General features: G+C 25.0%; 2 protein-coding genes and 1 long non-coding RNA gene across 3 annotated transcripts; 1 reads left to right on the forward strand and 2 right to left on the reverse strand.

The window, feature by feature from the left end:
- Positions 1 to 2: 2 nt before the first annotated feature.
- On the forward strand, positions 3 to 5,437 carry Mfe2 (peroxisomal multifunctional enzyme type 2). The gene is made up of 16 exons (XM_086911080.1): positions 3 to 699; positions 764 to 901; positions 1,151 to 1,303; positions 1,387 to 1,659; positions 1,735 to 1,851; positions 2,165 to 2,295; positions 2,415 to 2,486; positions 2,565 to 2,625; positions 2,759 to 2,922; positions 2,981 to 3,104; positions 3,177 to 3,352; positions 3,496 to 3,672; positions 3,896 to 4,013; positions 4,290 to 4,493; positions 4,570 to 4,664; positions 4,742 to 5,437. Exons 1-16 carry the CDS (start codon positions 639 to 641, stop codon positions 4,859 to 4,861), a joined length of 2,184 nt encoding a protein of 727 aa, XP_086767206.1. The 5' UTR covers positions 3 to 638; the 3' UTR covers positions 4,862 to 5,437.
- LOC100870100 (uncharacterized) lies at positions 4,287 to 7,332 on the reverse strand. Its single transcript, XM_012484823.3, has one exon. It carries the CDS (start codon positions 6,826 to 6,828, stop codon positions 5,617 to 5,619), a length of 1,212 nt encoding a protein of 403 aa, XP_012340277.1. The 5' UTR covers positions 6,829 to 7,332; the 3' UTR covers positions 4,287 to 5,616.
- Positions 7,333 to 14,296: 6,964 nt separating this feature from the next.
- LOC147657275 (uncharacterized) lies at positions 14,297 to 16,797 on the reverse strand. Its single transcript, XR_015292928.1, has 4 exons — positions 16,558 to 16,797; positions 15,115 to 15,426; positions 14,662 to 14,729; positions 14,297 to 14,577 (listed from the first exon to the last, which is right to left on the reverse strand). It is a non-coding gene; the product is annotated as an uncharacterized LOC147657275 (long non-coding RNA).
- Positions 16,798 to 18,563: the final 1,766 nt, after the last annotated feature.

Below are 18,563 nucleotides of genomic sequence, written 5' to 3' on the forward strand. Positions count from 1 at the left end.
TTTCTTTTATTTATTTACTATTTAATCCAAATATTACATATGAAACACTTAATAAAATTAATTTTTTTAATGAATCTCAATTTTTTTTATTGAATCCTAATTGTTACAAAATTAAAAATGATTAATAACTATTAATATCATTTTGATAATTTTATATAATATTTTATATATTATACATGTTATTACGCTATATAATATAATAAAAATAGTAAATAATAGTAAAAAATAACGAAAGTATGAGAAATACAATTCATACTTTCCCTCTTTTCAATATTACGTTTTAGTTATATAAATTAGTACTATCTGCAAATAAATTTCATATATAATTTTTTACGTATATTTTATACATAATCATTAGGTATAAAAAAATCATTTAGTATAAAAAAACTTAATATATTTTTATAAGAAGAATTTATACATATATAATGAATTGTTATTGGTTAGTTAACGAATTCTTATCTGAATAACAATATACTTTATGTTTTTCAATATTAATGTAAGAAACAAGATTCTAAGTAAAATTCCATGAACTTTAACCTTTTGTTTTGCATACTCATTGTAAGACATTTATATATAAGTTCAGATCGATTTAAACTCTCCGTTTTTAATTTATTTTGATCAGTATTGAATTTGTTATCATGGGAGAAGAAAAATTATCTTTCGTCGATCGAGTTGTTGTAATAACTGGAGCTGGAGCAGGTAATTTTTATTTTCTAATCTACCATATATAATTAATTTTCTTTATATTTCAATTTTTTTCTAGGTTTGGGTCGTACATATGCCTTACTTTTTGCTTCAAGAGGTGCTAGTGTTGTCGTAAATGATTTAGGTGGAAGTAAAGATGGTGATGGAAGTAGTACTAAAATTGCAGATTCAGTTGTCAATGAAATTCGAAAAAATGGTAAGACAATATATTGGAATTGATTTATATATTCATATGCAACTGAATGCATTATAAATATATATCTTTCAATATATATCATATATAAAATTATAATATTTTCAATACAAATAATAATCTATGTATATAAATTGTATATTCTAAAATATATATCGTATAAAATTCTGAAATTATATAAAAAATTTATTTTAGTATATATTAATAATTATTTTATAATTAAAAAAATATTGTATTATAAATTAATACTAGGTGGCAGAGCAGTGGCTAATTATGATTCTGTTCTTGATGGTGAAAAAATTGTTAAAACAGCTATTGATGCATTTGGACGAATAGATATACTTGTTAATAATGCTGGAATTTTAAGAGATAAATCTTTTGCTAAAATGCTAGAGAGTGATTGGGGTATGTTATATTGTTATATTGTTATATTGTCAATTAAATTGTTATTTCTCTAGATTAAAATAAAAAGCTATATTTAATTTTAGATTTGATACAAAATGTTCATTTAAAAGGAGCTTTTAAAACAACTCAAGCTGCTTGGCCTTATTTTGTTAAACAAAAATATGGTAGAATAATTATGACAGCAAGTAATAGTGGCATATATGGAAATTTTGGTCAAGCTAATTATAGCGCAGCAAAAATGGGTCTTATTGGTTTGACTAATACATTAGCTATCGAAGGCAAGCAAAAAAACATACATACAAATGTAATAATACCAACAGCAGCATCTCGTTTAACAGAAGATATTTTACCACCAGGTATATATAAGATATAATATTTAAAATTTATTATATTTAAATACACTAATTTTGTCAATTTTGCCTGTTTTGTAGATTTCTTTAAAGAATTAAAACCTGAATTAATAGCTCCTGTAGTAGTTTGGTTGTGTCATGAAAAATGTATGGAAAATGGTTCTATTATTGAATCTGCATTGGGTTGGGCAGGCAAATGTAAGTACAAATGATTTATATTTCTATACATATATGAATAATAAAGATTTTAAATAAAGATTTACTGAAATAGTTTTATTATGATCTAACAGGAAAATTGCAAAATTATAAAAAATTATAAAAAAAAATCATTACTAGTTAAAATCTAAAAAAATGGATAATTCCTGGATAATTATTATTAAAAGATATAAAACATTTTATATAAAATATAGATATAAAATATTATAAATATACATAAAAACATATATGTAATTTTTAATGGAAAATATAATTTTGAAAGAATTTTTTAGTAATATTAAATATTTATTTCTAGGTCATATAATTCGTTCATCAGGATCCACATTAAGACAAGATTTATCAAGCGAAGTCACTCCTGAAGATGTTGAAAACAAATGGCAAGCTATCACTGATATGTCAAATGCTAAACATTTTAATTCTATTGAGGTGCATATAATTTTTTATTATATATAAAATTATATATAATTTTATTTTATTTTATTTTATTATCTTATTTATAAATAATTTATTGCTCGATAAAATATTAAATTCCTTATATTTTGTAGGAAGTAACAGGAGAATTCATGACTACAATTGAATCAACGAAATCCGAGAATTCTCAAACTTCTGAATCACAAGTAATTAAGATAATTATTTTAATAAATTACTTAAAATTAAATGCTATTATGTTTTATTATAAATTTTTTTTTTCTTAGAACAGTGACGTCCTTAGACATACTTACAATTACCGGGATACTATATTATATGCATTAGGAGGTACAATTATTATTAAATTTTAATTATAATTACGTTAATAGTTGATTAAAAATTATATTATGCTTTATTAACTAAAGAAGTAGAATGAATTTAAAAATATAAATTTAAAATACAAATATAATTTTTGCTTCAGTCGGCGCCTCTGTTCAAACACCAACTGATTTTCGTTATTTATATGAAAATGACAGCAATTTTGCTGTATTGCCTACATTTTACGTTGTGTATGCTCCAATGGTTGCTTTGGAATTTTCCATGTACGAAAAGTTTTTACCACATATTGAATTGGATCCAACAAAGGTAATTTATTTTATATAATATCTTTAAATAATATTTAACAAATTTATTATATATTTAGATTTTACATGGAGAACAATATATTGAAGTTTATAAACAATTACCAACAGAAGCTACAGTGGAAACACGTTACAAAATTGTGGATGTAGTAGATAAGGGAAAAGGTGCCTTAGTTGTAATACAACGTACGTGAATATCATTTTTATAAATAATATTATTTTATGTAAAATAAAACTAAAATATTTATTTTTTTGCAGATGATACATTTGATACTAGTAATGAAGATAAATTATCTACAGGCCAAATGATAATATTTGTAATAGGAGCTGGTAATTTTGAAGGAAAACGAACATCTTCATATATTATACCAACTATTGAATCTCCAAATAGAGAACCAGATACATCGATTACTCAACAAACAAGTCAAGATCAAGTAAGATATCATATATTCAATTTGTTTGAATTTGTTAATTTGAAATTATATTTTCGAATAATTTTAAACAGTTTCTGAAAAAAAAGAATATTTTTTTTTAATCATTTTTAATTTTCTAATTGATCTCATTTTTGAATTTTTAGGCTGCTTTATACAGATTAAGTGGTGATCAAAATCCTTTACACATTGATTCAAATATGTCAATGATAGCTGGCTTTAAACAACCAATTCTACATGGATTATGTACACTTGGATTTTCCGTTCGCCATATTCTTCAAACTTATGCTGGTGGTGATTCAAGTCTCTTTAAAGCTGTAAAGGTTAGTTTATAGATATTTATATCATCAATCAATATCATTTTTATATATTTATTATAAGATTTTATAATAATAGTTATGTAAAATACACAATACATACAGTTTAATTATCTTTTTTATTTTATAACATTTATACAGTAAAAAAATCAAAATTATATGTGTGTAAATGAATTTTATATAAATTAAGGTATTTTATATAAATTAATTTACTTAATGAATATCACAGACACGTTTTGCAAAACCAGTAATCCCAGGTCAAACATTACGAACGGATATGTGGCAAGAAGGTAATAGAATACATTTTCAAACACATACTGTGGAAGAAAATATATTAGTTTTATCAGGTAATAATTAATTAATTATAAAATTATAAATTATTTAAACTTTATATAATAATTATTATGTATTAATTTTAATCATTTTAAAAGCAAATAATATAAAAATAAATAAATAAAAAATAAGTTTCTATATTTTTAAAAGAATTATTAAAATATAAAAATGCATGATACAATTTTCATACAATTTTTTTACATAATTGATTGATATAATTATTTCAACATTTTCTTTTTTATTCTTTTCAATAATTATTAAGAATCATGTTTTGAATTTTTGCATTGCAGGTGGTTATGTTGATTTAACAAATACAATATCTATACAATCAAAAGAAAATCTTTCATCTGACATTAATAATACATCTCTTGAAAGTGATGCAGTATTTTTTAAAATTGCTGAATATGTAAAAGCAAATTCAGATGAAGTTAAAAAAATCAATGGAGTATTTCTTTATCAAATTTTGGTAAAAGGAAAACTTCAAGCACAATGGAGTAAATATATTTTTTCTTTTTTAAATCTATGTTAATCTCTGAACTTTATTCTTAATTTTTTTTTATTATTTTAAAGCTTTGGATTTGAAAGAATCCGAAGTATATAGAGGAGAACCAAAATCAAAGCCTGATGCAACATTGACTCTTGAAGATGCTGATATGATTCAAATGGTAAATTTTTTTTTATATTAATACATTATTTCAAACATGTAAATAATATATTTAGTTTATAAATTATTTTCATTCAGGCTTTAGGTAAATTGAATCCACAAATGGCATTCGTTCGACAAAAATTAAAGATTACTGGAAATATCATGCTTACTCAAAAACTAAAAACACTTATAGAAGCAAGTAAATCAAAATTATAATATTAACAAAATTCCTCAATTAAATAATTACATTATATTTATTATATATATATTATAAAAAAATGAGAAAATAGCTAACAGAATGGTATAAAGATAAAGGAATTTTGTTCTATCTGTGATAATTCCAAGCCATTATTAAATTTTCTGCAGCATTTTAATTTTTATCTTCTTAAAAGTATTAATAGTAAATACTTTGAGTCACATCTAATCAAATTTTAAATACTTTAAGATTTCTTTTGGTACTTTTGGTAATATGTGATTTAATTTAAAATAAGACAGTTTTAATTTCTGATAAAAATTTATGTGAGAAATGATTATTAAATTATCTTAATTAGATCATTTTATTTATAAAATATCAATCAGATCTGCATTCCTTTTACTAGCCATTTTCTTATTTTTACATCATAGGTATTATATTTTTATACTAATTTTTATTTACTTTAATGATTATATGGCTAGGGTAAAATAAGACATAAAATATTCATATATTTGTTTTATACTATGAATTAAAGAAAGTTATATTTGTATATCCACTTTTTTTTAAATTTAAATAAATATATTTTATATTATTGCAAATCTTGATATTTTTTTTCATCATTTATCCAATAATCTAATAAAATACAACTTTAATCTAATTTTATAATTAATAATAAATTTTATATAAAAAATATTCCATTTGTATTATTTTTTGTATTACTATTTATATTTTTTATTGTTCAATATTAAACTAATTATAAAATAAAAACACATTCAATTTATTCATCGAGATTATTTTTTTTTTTCAGTCTTTGTTTTATTAAATTTATGAATTCTGTATCAATATTATTTTTAGAATCTTTTTTTTTAATTGGTTTTTGAGAAAAATTTTTTTTCATTTTACTTTTTATTTTTACATTTTGTTTTACATTTTTTAAATTATTAGTTGAGATTTGATTTGTTTTTGTCTCTTCATTATTTAATGATAGTGAATCTTTTTGTGAAGATTTATCATTTTCAAAAAATGTTTTTACAATATTTTGTGAAATACATTCTTCAAAATTTTGTGATGAATCAGATTCATTTGTCTCCGATATTTCATTAGTTTCTCTATTTTCATTAAATTGAAATTTCTTTACAATAAATTCTGTACTATAAGCTATTGCAACATTTTCATCAGACGTATCTAAACATATGGTATCTTTATTAGCAATTCTTCCTCCATGTAAAAATGCAGAAACATTTTTTCGTCTCCACATTTTTGATGTTTTTGGAATAAATTGTTTGCATTTTCCTTCAAACAAAAATTCTTGTATATTAACGTCTTTAATTTCTCCTTTTAAAAATTGTAAATATTTTTTTAATGCAGTAAAAAAATGTAATTTATCTGTCATTCTTGGAAAGTTTGCACAACGAGCACTACTAGATGGAGTGACCCAAATTGCAGTTTCATTAATGCGTTCTAATTGTAATCCAAAATTAAAATTACCCATTTTATTAGCAAATACTTCATAAATACATTTGCCATTAAAAACAGCAATCTTTGGCTTGTAAAGTTTTAATTTTTCTTCTATGATTTTAGAACCCTCTTTGATTTCTGTACGTTTTAAATCAGCAGAAGATTTTGTAGCTCTGGTCACTATATTTGTTAGACCGATTCCATATTGAAGAAGTTTATAATCTTCTTCATAATTTAAACATCGAGATGTTAATCCTGATTCATATAAAAGTTTATAAAAATGATTACCTGGACCTGCATAATATCTACCACGATGAGCTGCCATTAAACTTGGATTTATGCCAACAAAAACTAAATCCAGATTCATTTCTAGATAATCTGGCAAAGTATACTGTTGTACTTCTTCTTCTGTTAATCCATCAAATCGGTTAATGTTTTTTCTTTGTTTATTAATTTTTTCTATTGGTGTTTTCTTTTTTAATTTACTCAAAGAGAGTGAAGACATGGTTCTATACCATGAAATCATTACCATGAGTTAAAAAAAGAATAATATATCTTTTCAGAAATATAATATATCTACATTTTGTTTGTTATATTAATGCTTTTAATAGTAGATTTCTTTTTACTGTTTCGTGTTAATTTAGGTTAAGTCATAAATCTAATGTTCATTCAATGATGCCGTAACACTGGTATTTTGGCATAAATAAAACCACGTGATGAAAATAAACACAATTAAAATCATAATTCAAAAAGATTATTTTTCTATGTAACGAAATACTAATAAAAAACATTAAAGTTTGTAAATTAAATGAAAAATAGTAAGCTCAATTCAGTTCAATTAGATTCTGAATTTATTTGATAAATAACAGTAAATAATAACAATATGGATCAATAAAAGTTCAATAAAATTATCATATTAATGCAATTTTAAAGAATTTAACGAAATATATTATGTTTCATCCATGTATCAATATTCAAATGATAAATTTAGGACCATATTCAATCAATGAATCGGTTTATCTAAATTCAACCACTAGTACATATCCTATATCTGCTTGTATAATCGGATGTAAGGTATGTGCATAATGCGACATATCTGCAGAGGTACAGATAATATGTACTTACGTGAGTACATTATTATACATTATTTGGAAATATCTATTATATATCTACGAAAAATATTTATTATTTATTATTAATTTTTGAATTGAATTTTTTTTTTTAGATTTTACATTCATTGATTCTATTTTTTAATATATAAAGTAGCAAATTATAATATTATAAAAATCTATATTATTTGATATTAGATTTATCTTATTTAAGAATTTAATTACATATAATTATAGCTTACATATTATACAAAAATTATATTTACTACACAATTTCATTTTTGTGTAGATTGATTTTTTAGTTTTGAGATACTCGATTATTTATGTTTCTTTATGATTATTTATTTTTTTTTATTTTTTTCATTCATGATGAAAGTTGAATGAATTTTACAGAAACGAATATAATATTCATATGATGATAGTACAGCACATAATTAAACAGAGTATTTACAGAGCATACCTGCTAATCTAGCTACCGGAATGCATTCAAATTGTGTTGGTCTTTCGGTCTAGCGAGCATAGTCGACATTCAAACACATAGTTTACTATTATGCGATCTGCTTAATTTTTTTACTATATAATAGTATTGAATTTTGATTTTTGAATCTTAAGACATAAGTTTAATTATAATCATGTATATCATAATTTTATGTTATTAAGAAGATGATTTTAATTTAATATATTAATTTTAATTTATTAATTTTGACGTTACTAATTTTTAGGTAATAGAATTCTGGTAGTTAACAGGTACTAATATTACAACTTTACGAATTTATTATTAATTGTGTAATATTAATAACAAGTTGTAGTTATCATTAGAACCATATAATTCAAAACTATTTCGATGTTATAATGAAGAAAATTCTATAAAATTCCTTGTTAAATTATCAATTAACTATTAATCACATTGCCAACAATCAAATATCAAACAACCATAGGAGATAGTTTTGGACACTTTTATTTATTTATTTATTTTTTTTTTTTTCGTAATTGCTCATAATTAGCATGATTGGTATAGCGATTATTAGTACAGTGGTATATAGCGAATCGTGACCGTTGTTTCACAGATTCGCGCGCGGAAACTCGAAACTCGATTTGTGAACTGTTTAATTTTCACCAGTTATTCATTAGCCAGTTACCAACTCGTTATTACGGACCAGTGAATTATTGCACGCGTATACTGGCTTGTGGCATACGTGTTCGTCGTGAAACCACGATTTCCGGCTCTCTTCACGCGCCACACCGCAAACGAGCAGATTTTGGCGTACGCTCAACACTATTAAATGTCCGGTGAAGACGTAACGATTATGGGAAAAATCGACGAGTTTGAGGTTAGATTGGCGAACCTCGGGAAATCCTATTATCGTAACGAACCGTTGAATCCAGTCACACGTTACGATTATATGGATTAAAATGGTATAAGTCTTAATAAGACAAAATCTTTAATTTGAAGAAATTATGAAGTTTGATATATGTATATGCGAATAGTATATTGATAGAATAATAATAAATGTTAAAAAATCTTAATTTATAATATATTCTTATTATATATAATATATCTTTCTATTAATAATAACGAATCAATTTATGATTTTTAATTTTTATAATTACTTTTATAGTTAATTTTAAGAGTGTTTTATTATTCGTTTTTTTTCAATTGTATAGAAATTATAGCGAATTGTTCGATAAAATTAAGATCCATTTCAAAATTTATTGTATTTTTGAATCTAACTGAATTCTAATACAAATTTTTAATAGAATTCGATTATTATTCAGAAAAGATGATGTTCCAATTTCAATATTTACAAAATGATCATTCGGCTTTGAACTTCAAAATATAGCTTCTAAAAATATCTACTTGTAAATATTTTTACATTTGAAAAAATCGAATATATATCATGAAAGTAATACTCAACTGTGTATCTGTAAAGGAAGGAAAAATATGCATATAAAAATAAAATAAAGTAATATTATTACGTTTATTTAAATTAAAATTGACAAAGAAACGTAGACTCCAATTTCATCCATATAAATTTAGTTAATAAAATTTTACGCAGCAAACACCGATTCTACTCTCGTATATGACTAGTATAATTGAACTTAACGAGAGTATTACACTTCGAAAAACATTGGAAAAAATATTACGTTGCAAATACTGATTTTCGCTTAAAAATTCTCTGAAAATAAAGTTATATTAAAGTTATATTTTTTGATGAAATAATTTTTGTTTAAATAATTTGTATAATTTTTTTTTGTTTTATAATATTCTCAACAAACTATTTACATTAAAATTATTTACATTGAAAATATATTATATATATTAATTACGAATAACATATTAAATATAACAATTATTTCTATCAAAAAGATGATAGAAATGCAATATATGCAATACATTTGTTGCAGACTAAATTAAATATCATGTTTCTATGAATAGCTAAATTCAATGTATAAATATCATAATTATGATATTTATACATTGAATTTCTATAATATTAATCGATTTCAGCAAAATATATTATCACGGTCAATCAATAATAAAATCAAAAATAAAATGAACATTAAATTAACAAAAAATTAAAATATATTTATTTAAATAATTTATATTAATATTTTGTGGAATTGCTTTTTGCAAAAGTATTTCAAGTATTAACATGTTGTGTTAATTTGCATTATTTGCATCTACTTGGCGTTATCAGATTTAATGTAACTCCAAAGTGAACTAACTATAAGAAAGGTCAACCAGACCAGGGTCAGTATATAACATCCATCATCACTGAGGTAGTTGGTAAATTTACTCTAACTATGTAACAACCACACTTTCTGGTTTTATCTTTTTTATCTTCTTCACAGGTTTCTTAGCATTATATGAATATTAACTATATGAATGAAATAACGATTATCTCAACATTTCTTAATTTATAGATCTATATAATATCAATTTCAATCATTTTTCGTTTTTCAAATTAAGGTATATACGAATATTCCACGAATACCTTATCCCGATAATCTAAAAGGAAAATTCGCAGAGGGCATTGACGATGCGACGAAACGCGGCCAATGACGATAATTCTTGGATCATAATTCCATTCGAGCCCGGGAAAGATTCGTGAGCAAGGAACATCGCAATTGCTGAATTGCGGAAGTGTGGGACCGATGTTCAGGGAACGAAGAGGGAATTTCCTGTTGTTCCTACGTCTACTCTTAGGAACGAAGGAAATTTAATTAGTTGAGAAGCTACCAATGCCATGTGCATTCGAACGTATCGTTCGGAACGACGATACCGGAAGCGTGGAATGAAAGAGGGGATGAAGATGTAATGATAGACGACATTTCTAGGAGAAAAACAGAGAGAGAGAGAGAAAAAGTAAGAAGAAAGAAATGGCGATACAAACAAAATTGCATATTCACAAAAAAGAAAAAAAAAATACAATTGGTAATCTTTCGATTATTTTATGCATAATTTACAGTAATATTTAAATTTATAAATTTTTTTACTAAAAATTAAAAAATCGAATTTTCAATTGGCTCTATAATTTGTACGAACAATTTCCATTTAACCAAAGAGTTTTTCTTTTCATTTCTCGATCGAACACGATTGTTTTCGTTTATTCTGCCACGAAAATGATTACAGCTCGTGTCGCATAGTGAGGAGTTGTGTAAATCACATTAGACGCCATAATGAGTTTAGAAACGAAGCTGAATGAAAAGATACATTTCTATCTTATTTTTTTTTTCCTCTTTATTTTTAGTAATTTTAAATTTACATAACTCGAAATTTTCTCGAAAACTCTTGAATTCTTTATTTCTTCTTTTCTTCCTTTTCTGAGGGATAAGTTTAAGATTTTATCGAAGAGAGAATAATCTTAAAAACAATCTTATTTTTTCCCTCGATCCGGATCTCTCATTTTTTCTGCTTCTATTTTTCTTCTTTTTTTTTTTTTTTTTCATTCGTAGGTAAAAAGACGAACGTTTCTTTGAACAGGGGGCCAACAGGCATTCTTCGAGATACAATAATGCATTCACGGATACACAGTGAGCACGATGTGTAATTAGTCACTCGTCAGAGACTGCTTGAACAATGGAGTCAACGTATCCTCGCCATTTCCTTGCATTATCTCTGTTGTACAACGCTATCTGAGCCAACTGCGCTTGATTAGCACGGATTACGACAAACGTAATTGATACACGCGCCGATGCAGTGATCAGATTACGTTTCAAACGTATCTTCTCTCCAAGCGTCTACGTTCTAGTTCAAGTAAACTGTCACTAGAATCATCACAAAGCGTCGAAACAAGCATTGAATTAACATAATATTCTAGATTTTATGATGCACGTAATTAATACGCGAGAAATTGTCTTACTAAATAAATTTTAATCTTTTGATATTTTTATTAAAAATTTTGCAAAACAATTTAAATCAGAAATAACGAATGAATTTTTTAATTTAGAAATCATCATCGATTTTTCACATTATTAGGAATCGCATTATCTACTCCATTTGAATTGAATTTTTTTCCCTCACATTTGTTGTCACGTAATATACTTTGCATCAATTTACAGAAAGGGCACGGAAAAAGTGTACTAGCATCTCTTATCTTACCACGGCAGAAGGTTGACAGAGCTAGAAATATAGGTCAGAAAGATCTTTCTTGCTGATGGCGTGTTTCTTCACTGAACGTATTATGTATACATATATAACAGTTGAAGTAGTAGTACAACCATACGTATGAGCTTCCACGTACCAGAGCTTTATAAAATATATATTTCGTAATAACGTATATAACTTACGATAATAAGATGATTTTGCATGAATGGATAAAATTTATATAATTCGTATATATAAATAAAAATATATTTAATTGTTTTGCTAAATTTTACGAGTTCAAAATTATAAATTTTTCGAGTTTAATAATATTCGCGCAAAAATTTAAAATTTAATACATTACTGGAATATTATATATTTTATTTTTATTATTGTCAGTTTGATATTTTTCTCTCAAATTTTTTTATCTCTATAAAAACTTGTTGTATTCAATTTACATCTATTTTCTAAAATGAATACTAAATAAATATACTAACACTAAATAAATATACTAACACTAAATGAATATACTAAAAAGTTTTTTCCTTTTTTTAAATTTAAATAGAAATTAAAATTGCAACAATGTTGAATGATTTTTATATTCAAATTAAAAAAAAAAATAATAATTATAATGAAAATTTGTACTTACCAAATTCTTACATTTGACAAAAAATTGGGTCCCTTTATTCCGTTCTACGATTTCGGTTACACCTTATACACAACGTGCTAAAGCCATCTGGATTTGTCGGAGGATTTATATAATTCGTAGTCCGTGATATTCCAAGTCCTGACCACTAATGCTGATCCTCCTGTATTTATCGCGCTCCTTAGAGATATTCGAACAGGGAGTCTAAAAGTCTAAAGTTTAAACGCTGAGGACTCGGTATAATTATTATTTCAGAGTGTTTGATCATTTTATCTTCATTTTTTAAATCTAAAATTATTTTTGATGTCTAAATTTCTAGAATTATTTTATACCTTGTATCGAAAAAGATATTGGACAAAATTGTGATTTAAGATTAAACGAGATATAGAATGAAAGATATTTTGTCCGATTCGATGGAGAATATTTTTAGGCTGATTGATCTTAGAGTATAGTTATCAAGATTGCCTTTCTTACTCTATATTTTCATGGATGGAAATAGAACATGTATATTTCCGTTTCCATTTATAACAGTTCAAAAATGTTTGTGTGAAAGAAATATGAAACAGAATTTTACATCGTAGAAATTTTAGTAAATAAATTTCAATTTATGCCTAGAAAGATTTTTATAAAAAGAATAAATTTTATTTTACATTGGAGAGATTTTGTTCCATAAATTTAATTTTAGAGATTTTACTAAATAAATTTTACTTTATGCTGAAGCTTTATGCTTTTGTTTAATTAAATATGCTTTTACTTTATGCTTTTAATTTAAAGATTTTTTAAAATATTATTTACGTATTCGTATTTGCTGGATCAAATTTTACTTTTCTAATAAAATTCAAATGTTTAATATATTAAATTGAATCCTATCGATCTGACCCTACTAGAATTATAATATTTGTTATTATTTGCGGTTTCAGATATCAATAAGGGGAACTTGGAATCTATTTTCGTGGATTTGAGGGTTTTACTTTACATATATATATATATATATGTGTAAGATATTACGTATGTACGATGTTTTCATTTATTTTTGAATACGAATACTTTTCATTCAAATTTTTTTTTTAGAAAAATCTTTTGAAATTTACAAAAAGATTTTACTTTTTGATCTTTAGTTTTTAATTTTTCGTAATAAAAAAATATCTAACCTAAATCCAATATAAACTATGAAATCAAAAATTAAATCATCTTTGATATCAAATAATTTATATTAATTCAAAAATTAAATAAAAACTCAGTTAATTGATTAAATGATTTGCATTGGGTTTAAACTAATTTTTTTAATTTGGCGGTCATGAAGTGGTCGATTTTCAATTCTCTGTAGAGAATAAATTTGAAACTTATTTAACTTAACCTAACCTAATCTAAATTATTTCGAACAAAAGTTTTTGTTGATAACTTCTTAATAAGCAAATAAAATCTTCACAATATTATTCAGGATGATGACCTTCGTAATATATTAAAAAATTATCAATCATCAAGAAGGTGATAATTTTTTATAAATAATTATCCAATCTTCATACATCAATAATAACGTAAATAAATAACAAATTCAATTATTTTTGATATTTTCAAATCACTTTCGTGTCTAACAATTTTGATAAAAATAATTTGCTATATTTTATATTAAAGGAAAATCATAGACGAACAAAGCAAATCTTGTTTCGCAATACTTTAATTGTTGAAGATAGGTCGGGCGTCTCGGCGAACAACTTTCGCCGATGTTCATATCCACTTTGCGCGATAATTATATAGCGAAAACGTGATTACAGTAAAATCTGCAATACCATCGATGGGGAACATTTTGCCCGAGTAATGTTCTTGTCAATTCACACCATCCATAACGTGAATGCACACCTCCATGCCATCTTTTGTTCTCTGTGTACGTATGTGTGTCCACTTGAAAAGCACGACGATAGGGAGATTGCGTGACACATGCTGTAAACGTTCATGGAGCTTGAACTTATAGACACATCGACAGAGTGACGCTTGACATGTAATTTCCTAGAAACTCTCACGTACCTGACTATATTAATAGAGAACACCTCGCACGTGTCTGCACGTAGTATGTTCGAGCATTTTTGTAAAAGCTATTAGAAAAAAAAAAAAATAAGTACTCTAAAATAAATACTCTAAAATAAGGTACAAAATCTGTAATAAAAAAAAATTCTTTTAAATAGAAATAAGATAATAAAAATGAAATTTTTCTAAATGATGTATATATACACTATTATAAATTAAAAAATAATATTTTTAGAAAGTAAGTAAGCGTAATGTGATAAAAAATTATACTAAGTTTACTAATTTAATTTTTGAAGAATAGTCATTGCATAATTTAACATGACAATGAATGATCGTTATTTTAAGAAATGATTATCCAAGAGAGATTATCAACTGATTTGTATCGATCTTCAAAACTAATTATTGTAAACTGTTCCTCTAACAATAATCGATTTAATATTATATACCACTAACTATTTGCAATTTAATTATATATAATAATTTTGTAATGGACACGGGACAGGTGCGCTGCGGTGACTTGTTAATTAAACAATATACGCATTCTTGATGTAGCTCTTGTTCATAGCTTCTTGCCTCTTATACCCGTCTCGGTAATCAGTTTAACAAGCTGTAGCCTAGTCGAGCTTCCTGAATTTACATCTTCGCATAAGTTTGCTTCCGTTCTATTCCTGGTTTAATTAATGGTGATAGAAATAAAGCAAACCAGTGTTTTCCAATGTTTCTGAATTAAAATCCTTCTTTGTAATAATCTTCTTTTTTTTCTTTCTGTAAGATAAGAAAAATTAAAAAAATTTATATATTTTTGTTTCGTTTGGTAGAAAGTTTTTAAGCCTAATATCTTTCAAAAATAATTTTATAAAATCAACACATTCGAGATAGAAAATGTATACATCATCTTTCATTCTATGGCGCAATCATGAACTTTTTCAAGATGAAAAAAGATTAAAAAATTTTTTTTGCATATTATGTTCAATACAAATGTTTTTAATACGATATAGTTTCAAAGAATTAAATTTGTTATAAATCAAGGCTACAAAACCAGGTGGATACATATCAAAGGAATATGATCATAGAAGGATTAGATGCGCGGACGAACTTGATGCGAAATCAAAGAGCTTCTTGGACTTTTAGAAGATTAAGATTTCGTGAACGAATGCGATATAAAATCAAACAATTATTAGTAAAAAGATATCATAAATCTCATTAAAATGTTGTTAAGAAGTTTGTATACATATGCAACAGATGAACTTGACCTAGTGAAGGAGTTGTAGAATTTATAGACGAACTTGATTGAAAATGAAAAGTTACAACAAATGCTTTTAGTTGAATAGCGTGAACATGATACGATGATTGAAAAATTGCAAAAAATTTTATTAGATTAGATTTTGTAATTTTTAATTTTTTATCAGAAAAATATTATTTTGTCAAAGAATAGATTTGTCTATATTCGTATTGTATATTTATAGTAAGTTTTTAGAGAATGCATGAAAATTCTTAATATGTATTATCTTTCTCATAGAATCAATGATAATTTACAGAATATAATAGGAATACTTACGTGTAATTGATAAACATTTATATTCTATACATTAATTTATAAAGAAATAAAATGACAATTGCATTTATTGAACAATTATTTGTTTAATATTGTATCTTGTGCCGAAATATATCTTATTTACTAATTACAATAATGTTGAATCAAATGTAATCAATGATTCCAATAAATTTCAAATAATCACGTTAGATTTAATTGAGATAACTACAGGAAATTGCTATTATATCTACAAATAAATCAGATAAACTTACAGATAAACTTTAATAAATTAAAAAAGTTAATTAAAAAAATAATAGAATTTGTCAAACGTTAACATACTGTTAAATCTCAATTTTACTCACGAATTATCCATGTTGGAATTTTGTGTCCGAAGAAACTTTTGAATGATTAGTCCAAAGGGATTTCAGTTTTCGTACTAGTATTCGACTCTCTTTGGCACCGTCTTCTGAATGATTAATGACTTGGCAGAAACTGCTACTATAGTTTATTGGAAACAGTCCATATATCGATGATGTATACAGCGATGTTATACGAGCACGGTAGGCCTTGTTGTTTCATGGGTTAATAGAACGACCAATAAGATAACGGCTGCCATTGACACGTTATACACGTTCATGTAGCGGAACGATGCACACGAGAATCACGTGTAAAATATTTACAGTTATAGGATTTGCTATGATCATATCACTGCAACCAATTCTGTGATATATATCGTACATACAGCTGCCAAATTATACTGTTCACGCTATTCTTGTCATAATCGAAATATGCATTTATGAAGTTCGTTTACAATCTTTCTACATAAAATGATAGATAATATAAATAATGTATGTTATGTATTTTATACACGTGTTTAAAATGATAGAGAATTTAAAAGAAATTTATTAAGTTTGATTTAACGAAAACTTATAAATTTATTTCATCTCAAAAAAAAAGTCTGAGAACGATTTAATTTACGAGGTTATGAACGATCCCATTTTACCTTGACCACATCAACTTGCCGTAATTCGAACCACGATCTCTCGTTTCAATCGTATTTTCCTTCTTCCTAATTTTTTTTCCACTTTCGAGGGCTCATTAATTATAATACTCAGTGCGGTATGAAGGATTTATTGTTCCTCTTGCCACTCATGATTCAACCTCTTTATTGGTCCACTTGCGGCTTACCAGACTATAGAATTTCTTTCTTCGTAACTTTCGTATTGTTTCTCTACGGTAATTATCGTTTCCATTTTGCGCAAGTGCGTATATATTTTTTTTTTTTTGAATTACAAATTGTAACTTAATACTATTGTTACAATAATAATTAATAGTTTGTGTTGAGATATAATTAATGAAAAAGTTCGTTTAAACGGAATGAATTTAAATTTAATTTCTTTTTAAAGTTATTCGTTAATTAAAATTCATTTATTAAAATAATTTAGAAACGAGGCAAAAGAATATAATATCAATTTAATTTTATTATTTAATATATTTCAAGTAGCTTAAATTAGAAATTTCATAATAATTATACTTCATTTGTGGATTATATGAAATATTTATTTGAATTTATGCACTTATCGATAAATAATTGGGAATAATTATACACACTAATATTACAATATCGTACATTTATAGTTGTAACGTTTTAATATTATTCATAATGATTTTCACGTTAAACAATGGATATCTGTAATCATTCGTAATTCATCGATAAATGGCAAAATTGGAAATATAGAATATTCTATATCCCACAGGTCGGCATTAATATTACTATTATTATTAATACGAGAAAGATTGTATTAAAATTTATACGAATATAATACGAATCGACTAAAAATTAATTCTAAAGGAAGGTATCTCAAGATATGATATGTATTTCTTTTTCACTCATATCTAAAAATTAAATTACTTATTTTAAGTAGACATAGATTAAGATAAAAAGCATAAATCGTTTTAATCGTGGATAAAATTAAATTTAAACTATCTCGAATTTAAAAATAAACAAGAAAGAACAATTCCAAATAACGAAACAAATAAATTCGCCAATATCTCTTCATTTAATTTTTATTTAGAAAGTGCAAAATAAAATAACCTAAAAATTTGATAAACATCCGAAAAGTGGGCAAAAAAACTTTGCGGAAACAATTAGAAAACCGCGTAAAAAAAACTATTTTCGGGGAACTTGTCGAAATATTGTTAAAACTGTATGTATTTTTACCGAAATAGCAAAGGGGTTATTTTAAAAACGAGATGCCTTTTGATTAAAAATTTTTAATTAAAAACTTACGCTAGATTTATTAATTCTCTCTCTGATATATTTATACTCTGTCAAATATGAAAATGCACAAAGGACGACATTATCGTT

This window comes from Apis florea, unplaced genomic scaffold, assembly GCF_048593485.1.
Source record: "Apis florea isolate Af1SG1 unplaced genomic scaffold, ASM4859348v1 contig_3203_pilon, whole genome shotgun sequence".
Taxonomy (NCBI): domain Eukaryota; kingdom Metazoa; phylum Arthropoda; class Insecta; order Hymenoptera; family Apidae; genus Apis; species Apis florea.

What these genes read in the sequence shown, in the direction of transcription:
- LOC100870100 (XM_012484823.3), bottom strand. Translation starts at nt 6,828, where the DNA reads ATGGTAATGATTTCATGGTATAGAACCATGTCTTCACTCTCTTTGAGT.
- Mfe2 (XM_086911080.1), top strand. Translation starts at nt 639, where the DNA reads ATGGGAGAAGAAAAATTATCTTTCGTCGATCGAGTTGTTGTAATAACT. An exon ending in AATAACTGGAGCTGGAGCAG is followed by an intron (nt 700 to 763) that starts GTAATTTTTATT and finishes ATTTTTTTCTAG; the next exon opens with GTTTGGGTCGTACATATGCC. An exon ending in AAATATATTAGTTTTATCAG is followed by an intron (nt 4,014 to 4,289) that starts GTAATAATTAAT and finishes TTTGCATTGCAG; the next exon opens with GTGGTTATGTTGATTTAACA.